The following is a 15684-nucleotide window of genomic DNA, read 5'->3' on the forward strand; positions in this document are numbered from 1 at the left end:
CATATTTTTTTCTATACATGTATTGTACTGAGAGATTCATAATAGGTTATTGTAACATCTGTTTTACTATTGAAGCCTGTGCAGAAGAAATTAAGGTAATTTTTAGTTGTACAGGGACCTAAAATTGTTGATAGTGAGGAGAAAATATGCTAGCACTATTTTTTTCTTCTAGCACATACAGGCTACCTTGAGTTTCTGGACTGTAGGTGGACCATAGATCTGAGTCAGTCTGACAACCACGTCAGGTCTTGCTTAAAAGCCAGTAAACAAGGTATTCTGAGAAGAATGTGACTGGGTCTTTTTTCCTTGTTGGCTTCCAGATAATTTTTAACAACATATGTATGTTCTTTTCCTTAGATTTCACATTCATCTCTACAATCAAGACAGTTTGATTGGTTGTGTTCTGCCGTATCATGAGACTAATCTATTTGTGAGAGTTATTCAACTTTTAGATATAAAAAGTCCAACTCATAAATGGCATTGGATGGATCCAATACGGGTAAAGTACTTCACAGATGCCAGATAGAAGGACCTTGAGGGACTTTATTTAATAATATCTTGACACTTCTACTCTGCTTATGAATATGGCCCACTACTTTATGTGGTTAGTTTTAGAACTGTACTGAAAGGTTTAATTACAGGAATGGAGCCTGGATGCCCATATGTTGTTTCTGCTATCTTTCTTTAAAGGTGAAGTTGATACTAAAAAGCTTTGACTGTAATTACTCTTTTTTTGGCTAAGTTAAAGCAGGCTTTTAAGGTGTAAGTATTTGCTACTTCTAGGAAGATATATAAATTGCTAAAATTTAGGTTTATTTGCATGTAGGTTAAATGTAATTCTCTTTGTCATCTGTCTTAATGTAGACACAAAACATTCTAAAGCAGTGTGTGGAAATCCATGACTTCAGCTTCAATGGTGTTAACTGATCAGTAGGATTAATTTAGAGATTATAGTAATTTTTACTTTTTGTGCTTCGCTTTACTCTGAGTGTTCTAACTTTACTTTTTTTCCTCTGTGTGAAGAAACCTGGAGTCCCTCTGGCTAGGGGTACTGTCATTACCCACTGCTACAAAGACCTGGATTTCATGGATTTCATCTGCAGGCTGGTGGCAAGATCTGTGAAGGTTGTTCATTTATTCTAGAGCATTGTTTGTTGTCACTTTGTCTTCCCCATGTTTTTATAGTAATGTGCTATTTCTTAGTATTTTGAACTCATTCGTCAGTAAACAGTATGAGGATTTCTTTTATTATAATTTGTGAAGATGACAGTCTGTCAGAAGTTCTTATAAGGAAGTGACTGAGAACCAATGAGCCATGACAAAACAATTTGGCCATACTGTTTTATTTACTGTGTTGCCTGAGGGTACTTAATTGTCTTAATTTCTTCCATAAACTCATTCCTGCCATTAGTCTTTAACTGTGCTCTGAATTTCCATGTCTCTTCTGGGGGTTGTCATGGGTGTTTTAAATGCACATCTTCAAATATTAATGAGAATTTGAAATTGAGAATGTTAGAAGGTGGGCAGATTTTGTTTTTCAGTTAATGTCAAATAGAGAACTAGTTCTGTAGTCTCAGAAGGGTAAGATGTATCACAGATACAGTTATTTAGAGAACTGGGATGCATGTGCTGTCAAACTAAGCAAAGCAGACACAGTAACAGAGTATTCACAGGTGTAGAAGGAGGTGTTAAACATAACACCATTTAGCTTCTTGGCTGTCCAGCTCTGAGTCTTGAGCAGTACACCAGGATCACAGGTGATTTTGGCTGCCTTATTCTGATTAACTACATTGGCACCCATTTCCATCTGCTGTGTCTGTGAGGAGGAGCAGTAATTTCTGGTGAGGGTTGCTGCTGTGAGAGGAGATGACTTCAGTTGTGCCAGCAGGAGCTGCTGGAGCTTGCAGGCTGGAGTCCTAAGATTTTGGTGGTTTGAGGGAAGCCATATGTGCATTTCCACTTGCCCTGATGTCTGAACAACTGATTTTTTTTTTCTGTGGTCCAGGTCTTTTCAGAGGGTCCTGGCAACTCAGCTCAACTGAGAGTTCTCCTTGTGTTTTATGCTTCCACCATTGTGTCAGCTCTTGGAGCTGCAGAGAAGATAACAGACACTATGGTCTCTCTGCTGCTCCCTTATGTCCAAAAGGTGGGTGAAGCTCTGTTTCCCTCCTCTGTGATGGAAGTGCACTGTGTTCTGCAGATGTGTATCTGCAGATAACCTCTGAGAGAGACATCCTGTGTGGTACATACTGTACCACTCAGCCTGTTTTGAAACCTCAGGCAGGTGAGGGTCCATGGGAAATCATGTTTTTTCACACCTCAGATGAGCACTTTGAGAACTGTTTTCTACTCTGCATGAGGAATGGAGCTGTGAGAAATGGATACATGGTTTAAAGAGTGTCTTTGCTTTGAGATTATCACTCTAAACCATGAGGGAATTGTGTCAGGGTAGACAGCCTGCTTTAATATCCTCTCTTGCCCATGATTGTTGCTTTGTCAACAAACAGAGCAGTAGTTAATAAATGCATCTTCTTTATCTGTGGATCCTGCACGATAGCTTTTTCTTGAAAGTTGAGTTTATAGATGCCTTAAAAATTAACACATGGAAAAGAACATAGTAGGATTCCGTGGATGTCAGAATAAAAATTATTTTTATGTTAATGTACTCTTTTGTGTTACTCTGTGTTAAAATTTCACCTTTATCTCTTTTCTAGGGCTTGAAATCCTCTGTACAGGATTACAGAGCTGCAACATACATGATAATCTGCCAGATGACTGTAAAAGTGACAGTGGAGACTTCCTTGGTGCATTCCTTGATGGTGCAGATAAGCAAGACATTATTTAAAATGCCCTCATTAATCAGGGATGGGCTGGCTTGCTTGAACCTACTTCTGCAAACTCAGAAAGGAGATAAACTTGGGAAGAAGTAAGTCTGCATGAATCAGATTTTCCCACTTTCTAAAATTCCAAACTGAGCTTTGATAATTTGCAATTTTTATATCCTCATCATGAAAGGGATACTTCCCTGTCAGAAGATTTGGTAGTTGACATTTCGAAGGGCTTATAAGTTCCTTTGGCTTACTTTGAAAATTTGTATGCTCACTGCAGCAGAGGAGTGTCAGTGGTGTGAGCTGGTCATCTCTTGGTGCCTCCGCTACTTCTCTTAGTAAGGGATTGATGTCAGTGTGCAAAGCTGAGCCCTGTCAAGTAAGAGGTTTTCTGGAAAGTGCTAAGAAGTTCTGCCCCTTCAGTGGAAGGGCTTTGAGTTGGTGGAGTTTAACACCTGAAGCATAAGTGTTTCTCTGCCACCCCTTGTTTGGTCTCACTTCAGGTGAGGTGTTCTCCTGGGGGCTTGTGTGGTAGGTTCCCATCCATCCATCTGCCCTGCTCTGGCACAGTTGGCTTGTGCTGCTAACGTGCATTTGAACATAGTCCCACATGCTACAAGGAATTTGCTTGCTGGCAGAGAGGAGTATTCCAATAGGAAAAATTTTCTGAGGGATATATAGAGTGAGTGCTTTCCAGATGCTTAAACACTGTCATAGGTTAAAGAGTGCAGGTGTGAGGTTGATGTGTTATGCAGCATCCAGCCAGGTGGGTGTAAAAGGAGACAAGGTGAAGCTCTGTGTGAGCCAAAAGGGAAATGGCTTCTCCTCAGAGGATCTGTCATTGCACAATTACTTCTCACCCCTTTTGCTGCTTCTGGGGGATAGATATGCTCCTTGCAGTGTGAGGATATCTTCCTGTAATTCATACAAGTCTTTTTCCTTTTACTACCAGCTTTGGAAAAAAACGTAGGTAGGTTCACTGTGACATTGCAGCTGCAGTGCTCAACATGGCTGGCAGTACCCTCTTTTCTTCTTGGATATTGAATTTGCCAATAAACATCTGGCATTAAGTGGAGCCCTTTGAACCTTTTCAGTGTTTGTTTACAATGGGGCTGTTACCTGATGCTGCAAATTGAATCCTCATCAAGTCTGCATAGTTTTGAGTTTGTAACCCAGATGAGCATACATACTTTATTTTTTTTCTCCCTTTTAATTGTGCAGGCCATTTAATTATCTGTGCAAAACCCCAGAACTGGTAACACTTTTGCAAGGCCTGTCAGCAGGCTATGATATTTCTCCTCTCCTCCGCTACCTGTTGCCTCACCTTGTTCACACCATCATGAAAAGTGATACAGGTAAGTTAGCACAGGTTCTTTGTAAAACTTGGATCAGCCTTAGGATGGATAACTCGTAGATGTCACAGCTGTGTAATTGCTTCTTCCATTGAAACTGCCAGTACCTGTGAAGACCTGATTGAGCTTTTGTGTGTTTGCCTTTTTTTTTTTCTATTTTCTTTTTTTTTTCTTCTTAGAGGTATATTATAGTACTATAAAATCTTGGGTAGATTGCATGTATGTACTCCATATGTGGTTAATTAGGGGACTACTGTGTTTACCCAGTGATTAAATGTGCCTGGGAACAGACTGGGGCAGCAAGGCTGGCTGGCATGCAGTTGTAGCCTGTGTCTGTCCTAGAGTCTGTTTGCACTGTGGCTTTGTAATGATGAATCATGACTGGGAAAGCTGTTTTGTTAAAAAGGTCCAGATTCACTCCAAGGGATGCTCTAGGGTAGTTGCTGGCACAGCTTTGAGCAGCAGGTCTGGAACATGACAAAGCATCCTTGAATTTATTGGCAGCAATCCAGGCTTTGGCATTTTAATGACATTGGTATAAAGCATTGCTAATGGATCACAGGGAGTTAGTGCTGGATGAGCGCTGTTGTCTTCAAGTTGTGTGCTTGGTTCACCAGAGGATGATGCCTGTAGAAGCTGTTTGCTTTAATCAGTAGGAGGGGGCTGTTCTTTAACAATTGTTCATCTTTTATGATTGTCCTTAGAGGAGCAAGAAGAATCCGAGGAGACAGAAAATGACATCTATATCAAGCATCTTCAAGCTATTCTTGAGAGTATACCACTGGAAAAGGATTTAGATTCCCTGTTGGCTTCGTGAGTTGACTTCTGTTCTTTTTCCTATGCAGTAGTGAAGTCACTTCTGGTTTAATAATAAACAATTCCTGACAATGGCATTAGCATTATATGAGCATGTTTTTATGAGTTCATAAGTTAAGTCCAGATGAGGATTTTGAAATTTAAACATTCAGTAACCCAGAAGAGCCGTTCATTTAGCATTTGTGGGAATAGTTGTGGAACAGAGTGAAACTTGAGGCCAGCAGCAAATCTGTTCTTGCAGTGAAAATGTATGTTAATCCTAATCTGTTAAGCACTGTGCTTTATAACAGTAATGGAAAGATACCATGCAAAACATGATGGCTTTTCCTTTTGTTTCTAATTTTAGCAAGTTTCTTGAAGAGTTTATCTCCTGTGGCACAGAGATTGAATCTAATCCCACCAAAATGGCTGCACTCAATCAAAAGATCCTTCCTCTCATCAGACTTCTCGAGAGAAAGTAAGTTCCTTTTTTTCTGTGACAGACCCACAGTCTGTAGAGTGGTGATATCAGCTATGATTTTGGATTATTTGGTGTAGTAAGCACAATAGTCTTGCTGAAATAGATACAAAAGGGATAACTGACTCCTCATCTCTGTCCAAATTTTGTTTTACTGATTGTCCTTACATATTTTGTTACCACTGTAATACATGGACCCAGACCTACTGGCTTTGTACAGCTCTTTATTTGTAGCATGACCTTCTCTGCTCATTATGTCTCCTAGTGGTCTGCATATCGTTCATCTGTTTTAAAACATAATGGTTTATTGCCTTTGCAAAACCACTTAAAATATCTGATTTAGATGAATGCATGTGCATTGTTTCCTTGGTTTTCCCTGTATTTCTCCTGTAAATACATGTTTTTCTATAATCCTCTGCAGAAAGTATTGATGGTTTTGCCTTTTGGCAGGTATCCTAAAGCCTTAGACTCTGTGTTGGAGAAGCACCTGGAAGATTGCACAGATGAGGCTGACCAAAATCTTTTTCATCAATTTATTTCTCTTTCATTAAGCTGTGGCAAGTACAAGGTAGGTAGGATTATGATCCTAGCTCTTATATGGTTGTACTGGCAGAAAGCTGATTTTTGACGTAGTTCTGCTCTCTTATTACTCATTAAAAACAAACTATCTACCATTCCCACAAAAAAGAAAAATTAAAAAAACCAAACGAAAACAACAAAAAAAACCCACCAAAAAAAAACCCCAACGCCAAAAATAAAGGGCCCTAACTTGATTAAATATTTTGGGGGAAAGCTTGGTCAAAATTGTGGTTAAACAAAAGTTATCAGATCTTTTAAGTTTTTTTGTCATAAGGACTTGTAAGTGTGAGATTTTTCCCCTGGTTAAAATGTATGCATTTCCACCTGCTCCAATTGCTACCAATATTTTTTTGCCTTAGAAACATGGCCACTGCATACACTGTAGGGGTCAATAGTGACAACACAGTGGTGCCCAGCAGGGCCTCATCTTACTTAAGGATGTTGTCAGTGGCAGAGGTGTCTGTTTTGGGAAAGCTGAGAAACAACTTTATCACTCTTGAGAGAATTTGGCTTGGTCCTTTTCCTTGCACTGATTTTATGAATGTTTGCAGTCGGTAACAGGGAAGAACCAAGTGACCACAGAGTTCTTCCTGTGCCATTTCTGAAGAGCAATTGAAACTCAGCCTAACACAGAATAACCATTACTGCAACAGATCTGGCCGAGGAATTTATTAGAAGAGCTGGTTAGTATTATGGCTGTTGTTTGCAATGACTGAAGGACTGAAGGCAAACATGATGAACTACAGAAAGAAGCGCTTCCTGTATTTTTGTACTGATTTAACAAAGGTGCAGATTCTGTGCCTGAGTAGTAAGTGGATTAACAGAAACGCAAGGCATGCAGAACAAAGGCATATGACTCTCTTCCAGCTTTTAAGGTTCCTGAGATAAGTGCACGCAATTGGACTAGCAGGGATGCCTTTTTAGCAGTTTCTGTCTGTGCTCTGTCACACTGACATTGTCAGTAGAGCTTTCTCAGAATCCTTAGATAAGCGTAATGCTTTTCTAGGACATAATGGTGTCTGTGGCTTACTGTACTTTTCAAGCTATCTTCCAAAAACTGTCTGCAACACTGAAGAAATTTAATAATTTAAAACAGTTATACAATATGGTTGTACTGTAGTTTAACTTTCTAGGTCTTGATTGTCCAGATTTTCTTCTGATACGAAAAATTGCCATAAGAATGTCTCCTATTATCCTTATGTATATTTAAAACATTTTTAACACGCAATGAGATTTCATTTCACTGTGAAATCTGTATTTCAGTTTCTGGAAGTCTCCGATACCTCCCTTCTGCTTAGTTTGAATCATCCTCAGCCTGCTGTGCGGGTCCTGGCTCTTCAGCATTTGAAAGATGTTATTGAAACTTCAAAGGTTTGTGTCTGAACCTCTCACTTACAGAACTGACTTAACATAGAATGTCTTCAAAAAGCTGTTTGCCAGACTTACCAGTTGAAGATGAGTGGTATGTGAAACTGTGCCTATGTCATCCTTACTGCTTTTCATGGTGTTTTCAGCAGGCTTCTGTCACCCTTTCCCTATATTCTGGAGTCTGGATATAGTTCTTGTTGATTAAGCTGCTTGCATTCTCATAAAATCCAAGTTAGTTAATATTTCTAGTTTTCTTTCTTTTGTTATTGAAAGTTAGTCTGCCTGTGAGGTTTAATTTAGATGATATTACCACTTCTCTTACACTAGAATTCAGATATTTCATTAAAAGCCTGTAAAGTGTTCTACAGACAAATTATTTATTTTTCTTTTGACTCTGTTTTCCCTTATTTTTTCAGGAAGGCTTTGATCAGGCTTTCATAGAAGAAGCAATTTTTGGACGGCTCAAGGATGACAACAGAGATGTTGTGATGTCTGCTCTCAGTTCTTTGGAGGTAAGTGTGTGTCTTTTGGCATGCAAGATTTTACCTGGTCTCCAATGTGTGTGTGTCTGGAATGTATTCTGTGTTGCTGTCTTTCTTGTTGTTGTGTTCCTATTGCATGACTTCTATCCTTTAACAGGATAAAGCAGCACAAATACAGGAGGCTTGTGTTGTTTGCCATCTCACAAATTCCCTCCAAATCTCTGCTCTCTGATCCTTACCAAGGGGTAGGCAGTTAATTTATCAATTTTGTTTTTCTTTTTTTTAATGTAGCTACTGAAGCATACTTAAATCTTTGATTATTATTTAAGGCACACTTCCTGCTTATTCTGTATGTTTTTCTATAAAAAGGCAAGCCACACTATCTGTCTTTTGGATGGAAAGTGGTGCAGTCACAAGACATTAGTCCAGTGAGAGGTGCTCAGCTGTTTTTCCATATGCGAGTCATTTGGTCAGTTGATAGGCAAAGTCCTGAGCTCCAGCTCAGGTTTACTGGATAGGACTCTGGTATGCATTGTACTGATTGTTTCCAGCTAGAGTAACAGTCTGTCTTTATGGCTTCTGCTAGTAGTAGTGGAGAATATTATTAGTAGTAGTGGAATTGGTCTCTTGTGTTCATTCATTCTTGATCACCAGTAAATAGGAATAGAAGCACATGAGGGCTCCTTTAAACTTCAGTGTCTTTTGTTAATGTGCCTTTTATTTTTGTGATCCAGATGCAATGTAAAGTAAAAACAATTCTTATTTAATTATAACATAGTTTGCATATCGTTTATCAATTTTACCAAACGTTTCCACATTCAATAAATTCTCCATAGTTTAGCATATCAAGAGGGCATACTGGGCAGCCTTATTACTTTTTTTCACCTGATAGTATTTTCATTACATGAACACCAGCAGAAATGCAGTTAGTCATGTTTGATCTCTGTTCCCACTTGGTATAGCAGATGCATTTTCCATTATGACGTGGCAAACTGCTTTGTATGTTGTTGTATTTTCATTCATTTTTCTTGATTATCGTTCAGATTTTCAGAGAACAAGTCAATCCAGAAGTAATAGTATCAAGTCTTTTGAACATTTTCCAGAAAACTGATCTTTCAAAGGATGGAAAATGGTATGTTTGTGCTTTTTTTTTCAGTCTACATTCTTTCAGTACAATTTTTTTTTAAGTAACTATAAAAGAATACTTTAAAAACTGTGTTTCTCTGCAAATGCTTTTTGTTATGCTATGTCTATGCTGAGTTACAAGAGAGATGACCAATTATTTTCATACCATTTCCCATTAATTCTTTATTTGTTGTTACTGCTGTTTAGATACAGAAAATCACCATGGAGAATAGAGAACAAATCAAAGAAACGTTGCTGATGTGCTTGAGTAATGTATTTTCAACATGATTTGTTCTCTTTCAGGTACAAGGTTTTGGAGCAAGCAGTAAAAATTTTAGTCAAAGAGGAGATTTTGAAAGAGAAGAAAGAACTGCTAGATGCAGCAGTAATGCAGTTGTTACCTTTTATGATAATCACTAATGCAAATTCAAAATCTGCAGATTGGAAAATGGCTGTTTGTTTGTCACAGTCTGATCTCTGCTCTTTGCATCCTTTACTGAAAGGCTGGCCAGAAGGTAAAGCGTTCCTTGTAACTAATTTGATAGAGAATACTTGTGGCAAGTTAGAGCCTCATCCTTATTGAACCTAAACACATATTGAAGGAGGCAGGCTGTCACTATCAGGCTATCATGCTGTAACTGTAAATGGATTTTGAAAAAAACTCTTCGAAAAGAGGTAGAAATTGTTAAGTATGTTTCTGACTCATTCTAAATATTATTGAGCCACCAATATGTTAATACATTAATTTTATACCTAGATTATTGACTTTTTTTCTCCTTGGAGTAGCTCTTGAAGAGGCAATTAAATCTACTGAGTCTGCAGAGTTGGTTGGAGTGGCCAATGAGAAAATGATTCTTCTACTTTCTGGAAATTTGACATCAGGGGACCCTTCCTTACTATTGCAAATGGTAAGTATACCATGTCAGCCTAACCTTAGAGAAGTTTTACTTTTCAGGTGGTGACTGTAATCAAACAAATGTGATATTGAAGAACTTTGCATGGCTGCTCTAGGCACTAGTATGCTATAACCAAGCTGCTAGACAAATACATGTATGTGTGTATAAATATATATATATAATTATATCTATTTATATATATATATATGTGTCTGTATGTATTTCTGTATTTATATACAATTTATATATATATGTAAAAAATACCAAACCACAATACCATCCATGTAAAACCAATTTCTTCCTTAACTTAAGGAAAAGAAGTGATTACCTTTTTTGACAAATGATTAGTGTAACTATATTTGAGGAATTTTTACTTTTGTGAAAAAAAATTTCTAGAGAGTAAGCAAGTATACCTGTGGGTAGTTCATAGAAACTGATGCTTGTGCATTGCAAGGTTTCAAAAAGTACAATTACAGCAGACAGTCACTTTTTACCTATGATAGAAACTAAACAGTATTACACCATTTTTCATTTACATGTTCAGTTTAGTCATAGGGAACTCCCACTGTTATACTGATTTTTGTTGTCCTCCACTCTTTTTTCCTAAGGTTGATGACCTGATACTCGTTGCTGAAACAGAATCTGACAGTGTGAGACAGAAAGTAACTACTCATATAATTGGTGCAGTGCTTGTTCACTGCTGCTGCAATGCACAGATGAAGGAAAATTATCTTCCAGTGGCTATCAGAGTCTTCTGCTTCTTGGATAAAAAAATTAAGAATCTCAGAACTTGTGAACTTGCAGAGGTAAGATGTAGACAGTGTGGAGAGGGCATTTTCTTTGTACTGAAAACAGTATTAAGAAGGTTTTAAAATTGTTTTTACTGAAGACCAGGTTCAGAAACTTTAAGTGAAAAATCTCACCTTCATTTCTTCTCAGAGCAAAAACACACACTTGGCAATAGTGCCATTAAGAATTACTCTAATATTTTATGTGTGTTTCCATTGGAGTTTTCTTGACTTATTTTGTTGAGAAACAGCTCTAGTTTTTTTTTCTGTGTGTAAGAAACCCATGTGAGCAGGGTTGTGTTTCTGTGTGTACATCCCCTCATATACACACATAGTGGCACATGGTAATTATTTATTCTGACCTCAGGTTATTCCATTAATGATTTTTTTGTATATGCAAGTATCTGAAACATGAATTATTTTTCTGGAACAGAGCTAGATGAAAGTGTTAAACTGACTGTCAAAAATGCTGGAATTCCCAATCCCTTTGAAGAGATTTTAGAGAGACTGATATTTTACTCTTCTGTTACCTCATTTATGTACACTGTAATTATGGTAGAAAGAGCTAGCCTAGGTTTTAAAACTGCAGATGCAAGTTTCAGTGTAAAATCAGAAATGTAATTCACTACATAAGGATACCTCTTTGGAGGTTGGAAATGAAACGTTGCTGAATTTTAAGGCTAAATTTCTGGTTTCTTTTGCATGGAATTGTGACAGAATACATTAAAATCGATTTTCATTCACAGGAAACTCCCTTAAGCTGGTCTGTTGAAACAGTGGAGGACACTTTTGTGCCTGAGGACTTGTTAATTGCATATATAGAAAAGCTCAATAGTGATGAGCATGCTCATGCTGAGGAGTCAGCTATGGTTCTGTTCTTATTGAAAAACTTCATTAATGGCCTAAAAACTCCCCTGGCCTTTGTAAAAGGTAGGTGTTAAGATTTTGCCTCTTGCTTACACTAGTGAAAAAGGAAAGTTTGTTTTTTTTTCCTTCAGAAGTTGTTGGAATCATGGAAATGTTGCTTCCCTAACCTTTTCCTTTGTTACTGACATCTGTAAAGATTGCTTACTTGTGAACATGAAATCAACCACATATATTGTCCTCTTTTAACTAGAGATGTCTGTTTTCTCCTGGTTTCTGAGGGTGTTCCTATGCACCTGCTGTGTCCTAATTATAACCTGTATTTTTTAGAGAAATATTGGTGGAATCCTGAATCTCTGAAGCAAGATAGCCAAGACTACCTGCACCTCCTTTTGGGGCTGTTTGACCTGCTTGTCAGTGGAGCTAGTGAGGGAAGCGATGCTCTTCAGTACAGAGCATTGATGAATCTCTTATTCAAGGTATTATTTTTGCATTTGTTGCTCTGAATTACGAGTCAGAGTCATGAACTATTTCATAGTTGCATTACTTTTAAGGAAACCTGAGAAAAATGGTCAACAGATCATGCAACACTGCTTGTGGCATTCAAGTACTGTGAGGAGATGCTAGTGTAAGCTTCAGCTGGATTACTTAACCCTAATTAAATGTAATAATAGAAAGCTAAGTTAAAAAACAAAACAAAACACAACTGTACTAGTGGAGGCAAAGATGAAAACAGCACTGATTCGCAGGACAAGATCAAGAGCCTAAAGTTTGAGCAAAAAGTTTTGGTTCTATCTGGTAGCAAGACAAAGAATTGCTCTGTAAAATTTGGTAGTGTTTAAATACAGAAACTGGAAGGAAAACTTCTAGGAGAACTTTTGTGTTTCCTTATTACATCATCTGATGGTTTTTCACATGCATATGTAAATAACATCTGGCATTGTGTATACATGCAGTGTTTACTCAATAACTTTTTCTTCCCAAAAGACACTGTTTCTCTGTTTTTCTGAGACAAAGTTCTCTTTCAGTGTACTCCTTTGAAGTGGGTCGGGTGGTTTATCAAATGTTTTCAGTAGTAGTTTGCCAAATAAATTAAACAAATGAAACTTTTTTCTTTTTTTTCTTTTCCATTGTGTTAAATTTAAGGTGCATCTAGAAGATTCAGAGGTTCTCTTCAAATTCCTTTCCATTTTATGGACTTACAGTTATAACCTTTCAAATCAACTGAACTATGAAGTCAGTGCAATGCTACAGACTCAGGCTCTGTATATTGGCTATGCACTGCTTGAATCACAAGCAAACCAGAAAAAGAAACAACTGCTATCACCATCATCTCCAGGTAAAGTAAAACATTATCTATCTATCTGTCTGTCTGTCTGTCTCATCTTAGAACTCAATCACTGTACTTTTTAATTTTGTGCAATTTTACAATATTTTATACCATGAAGGGTATCTCAAGTTATTTATGTTCAACTTCACTGGGCTGAGACAGTTCTCTTGCTAATTCACTGGTGCAGTTGTAAGTCCAAGCTTGAAGTAAGTGAAGCCACTTTTTTTTTGATTTTATAAGTATTAAAGGAGCACAGGGCTATGTTGAAGGAGTCAGTTAGAGGACATTACTGTCTGTGCAGTCTCAGGGTGTGACAGTCACTACCAGTATATAAGGTCTGAGCTTAAACATGAATATAAGGACTGTGATGAAGTTGAGAGTCATGAATTTGTGAGACTTCTATTGGTTTTGTGTACCTTAGAGGTTTACAGTGAAAGGAGACAACTTCTTAATTCCAAAATAATGTTGATGCCTCTTCAGGGACAGCTACAGTAAAATTTTCACCACTGACTTTACTCTGTTCTTTTCCTCCTTGCCTCATTGTTCTTGCAGTGGTGATATCTTTGCTAATTAACTTGGGTAGTCCAGTGAGTGAAGTTCGAAGGGCTGCTCTCAACTGCCTCCATTCCTTGAGAGGAATAAAGGAGTCTCTGTTTTATCCTGTCCTTCAGCATTTGGAGCAAAAGACAGAAGAGATTGTATCTGACCCTACATACATAGCACAGGTATTTTTTTAATTAAGGTGTTCGTTAATACAAGTTTTGTCTGCTGCTGTGAGCTTCTGTCTCACAGAAAAGAAATCAGGTTAACCAGTAAAGTTGTTTGTCTTTGTATCCTATAGTGGACTGACTTATAATTGTTTTAGGAACTATAAAAACATTTAGGTGATTTATTACATGCAGAGAGCTGAGAACCTAAGAGGCATTAACAGTGGTTTATTTCCAGATGAAGAACTCTACTTATATATAGATGACAGTGTTAAGAAAACATCAAATGATTTTTCTTTTAAGGCCTTTTTATTGCAAGAAAATAACTTAATTTTCACTTTGCTAATGAACTAGATTATGGGAACTCTATTTGAGGATCTTGAGACACAGTCAAAACAGAAATCCCAGAAAAAAAAATTATTGGAAGCTTTGGAAAACATACTTGATTGTGTACAGAGCCATATTTTCCCATCATATATTGCAAGAAACTTAATGAAAATTCTTCATGAAATCCATGGTGAAGTAAGTGCTGCCTTTTGAGTTTTTTTATGGCTTCTGCCCTTGAGTGAAATTCTGAAATCACATATAATTTAGAAATAATGCTGTTAAATATTTCCATAATGTATTAGATTATTAGGTATTAAGTTGACACCTCCAATAATATGCAGTAAAGCTGCAAAGTATGGTTTAATGAAAGATAAAATGTTTGCATGCTCCTTCTGGAATGTAATGGCTGCAGAATTTTGCATTGGAGTTTTTAAGGAAACTCCCTTGATATTACTAAAAAATACTGTTTCAGAAGAGATTGCTGCAGAAGAAATGTATTACTTTCGTTAGTGAGCATTGAGTTTTCTGTAAAGAAGTGCAAGGTATCAAGCAGTGACTGTGAATTTCTTTTATATATATTAACCTAGTCTTATGTAGCATATTCAGAATTCTCCAAGTGCTGGAAAATATGACTTCAAAGTTCAAAAAATGAATTAAATTTGAATTTTTATGTTCTGTTCAGTTGTATGTGTCTTGAAAAGATTGTGAACTGCATGGAGGGGGTGAGTGGTTTTGCTTCACATTTGGGTTTTGTGGAAAACAGCAATCATAAATGGGTGGAAAAATTACCTTGCTTCTGTACTTTGAAATTATAGATACTGTTCTGCAAATGAAAATAGCTAAGGAGTGGATGAGCAGGTATTGGGGTAATCTCATATTATGCCTCATATTTTTCCAATTGAACAGCTCTGCCTAAAATACTGTGTGCAGTGTGGTCCAAGAGAGGGGATGCTGTGGTAAAATGAAGCTGTGCTACTGGAAAGTTGTTAAACTGAGAATGGATAAAAACTTCTGCATTTTCTCTCTTTGCAGATGGTTCTGTCTCACCTCTTGCCTGTACTAGACCGTCTGCTAGAGAAGGTCTTTCACAAAGCTGAGGCAATGTTAAAAGATGAAGTCATTCTCCTGCATCTAATCCTTAGAAAGTTTAATGAATATTCAGCAACCCTCCTGTGCAAGAATCAGAAGAGTCTGGATTTATTTATCAAAAGTCTGCATGCTGCCAAGAAAATATATGAAGAAATTCCACCATTTCAGATCACAGCACTTGGGCAGGTATGGCTTTATGAAATACCCTTTATTTATTTTTATGCTTAAAGCAGCTAGCAGTGTTTGAGATCGGATTTGCAAGGGCTCTTTCACTGTGGAGGAGTCTGTAGCTTTTGACCTGTCTTTTTTTTACTACAAGATTTCAGTGTCTCCATACTGTCTTTGAAACATCTAAACAGGCTGCAAAACTTCAACTCTTAAAATTATCAGAAGGAGATATTGCTGCTTTCTCTATTTTTTGCATTTTGACAAGCACAAAATAGCCATACTGTATTTGCTTGCAGATGAGTTCCTGTATCATTATAGATACTGCTGTTCCACAGGTTTTAGGTTTTTGTCAGTCAGACAAGAGCTTTACTTAATCTTTTTCATCTGAGGAAAAATTGTCAACAAAATCCAATAGGTGAGAAATAGTTCAATTTGAAGGAAGCTACAGATTCTGGCCAGGTGTAGGCATGTACTTCCCAAAGGCTGGCAACAGCAAGTTTGTTCCCTA

General features: G+C 37.4%; 1 protein-coding gene across 1 annotated transcript in view; it reads left to right on the forward strand.

Annotated features, from left to right (window-relative positions):
- The window catches only part of HEATR1 (HEAT repeat containing 1), a 34434-nt gene that overhangs the window by 2537 nt on the left and 16213 nt on the right, over positions 1 to 15684 (forward strand). Inside the window, exons 3-22 of the mRNA XM_031058771.1 lie at positions 358 to 499; positions 1024 to 1125; positions 2006 to 2146; positions 2715 to 2926; positions 4050 to 4183; positions 4885 to 4993; positions 5343 to 5453; positions 5904 to 6021; positions 7296 to 7403; positions 7817 to 7912; positions 8926 to 9014; positions 9311 to 9522; positions 9794 to 9915; positions 10512 to 10709; positions 11438 to 11621; positions 11886 to 12034; positions 12702 to 12894; positions 13438 to 13610; positions 13947 to 14114; positions 14952 to 15194. Coding sequence (XP_030914631.1) covers positions 358 to 499; positions 1024 to 1125; positions 2006 to 2146; positions 2715 to 2926; positions 4050 to 4183; positions 4885 to 4993; positions 5343 to 5453; positions 5904 to 6021; positions 7296 to 7403; positions 7817 to 7912; positions 8926 to 9014; positions 9311 to 9522; positions 9794 to 9915; positions 10512 to 10709; positions 11438 to 11621; positions 11886 to 12034; positions 12702 to 12894; positions 13438 to 13610; positions 13947 to 14114; positions 14952 to 15194 — 3004 coding nt within the window. The remainder of the gene's footprint in view (positions 1 to 357; positions 500 to 1023; positions 1126 to 2005; positions 2147 to 2714; positions 2927 to 4049; positions 4184 to 4884; positions 4994 to 5342; positions 5454 to 5903; positions 6022 to 7295; positions 7404 to 7816; positions 7913 to 8925; positions 9015 to 9310; positions 9523 to 9793; positions 9916 to 10511; positions 10710 to 11437; positions 11622 to 11885; positions 12035 to 12701; positions 12895 to 13437; positions 13611 to 13946; positions 14115 to 14951; positions 15195 to 15684) is intronic.

The sequence above is a fragment of the Geospiza fortis genome, unplaced genomic scaffold (assembly GCF_000277835.1).
Source record: "Geospiza fortis unplaced genomic scaffold, GeoFor_1.0 scaffold381, whole genome shotgun sequence".
In the NCBI taxonomy this organism is placed as follows: Eukaryota; Metazoa; Chordata; class Aves; order Passeriformes; family Thraupidae; genus Geospiza; species Geospiza fortis.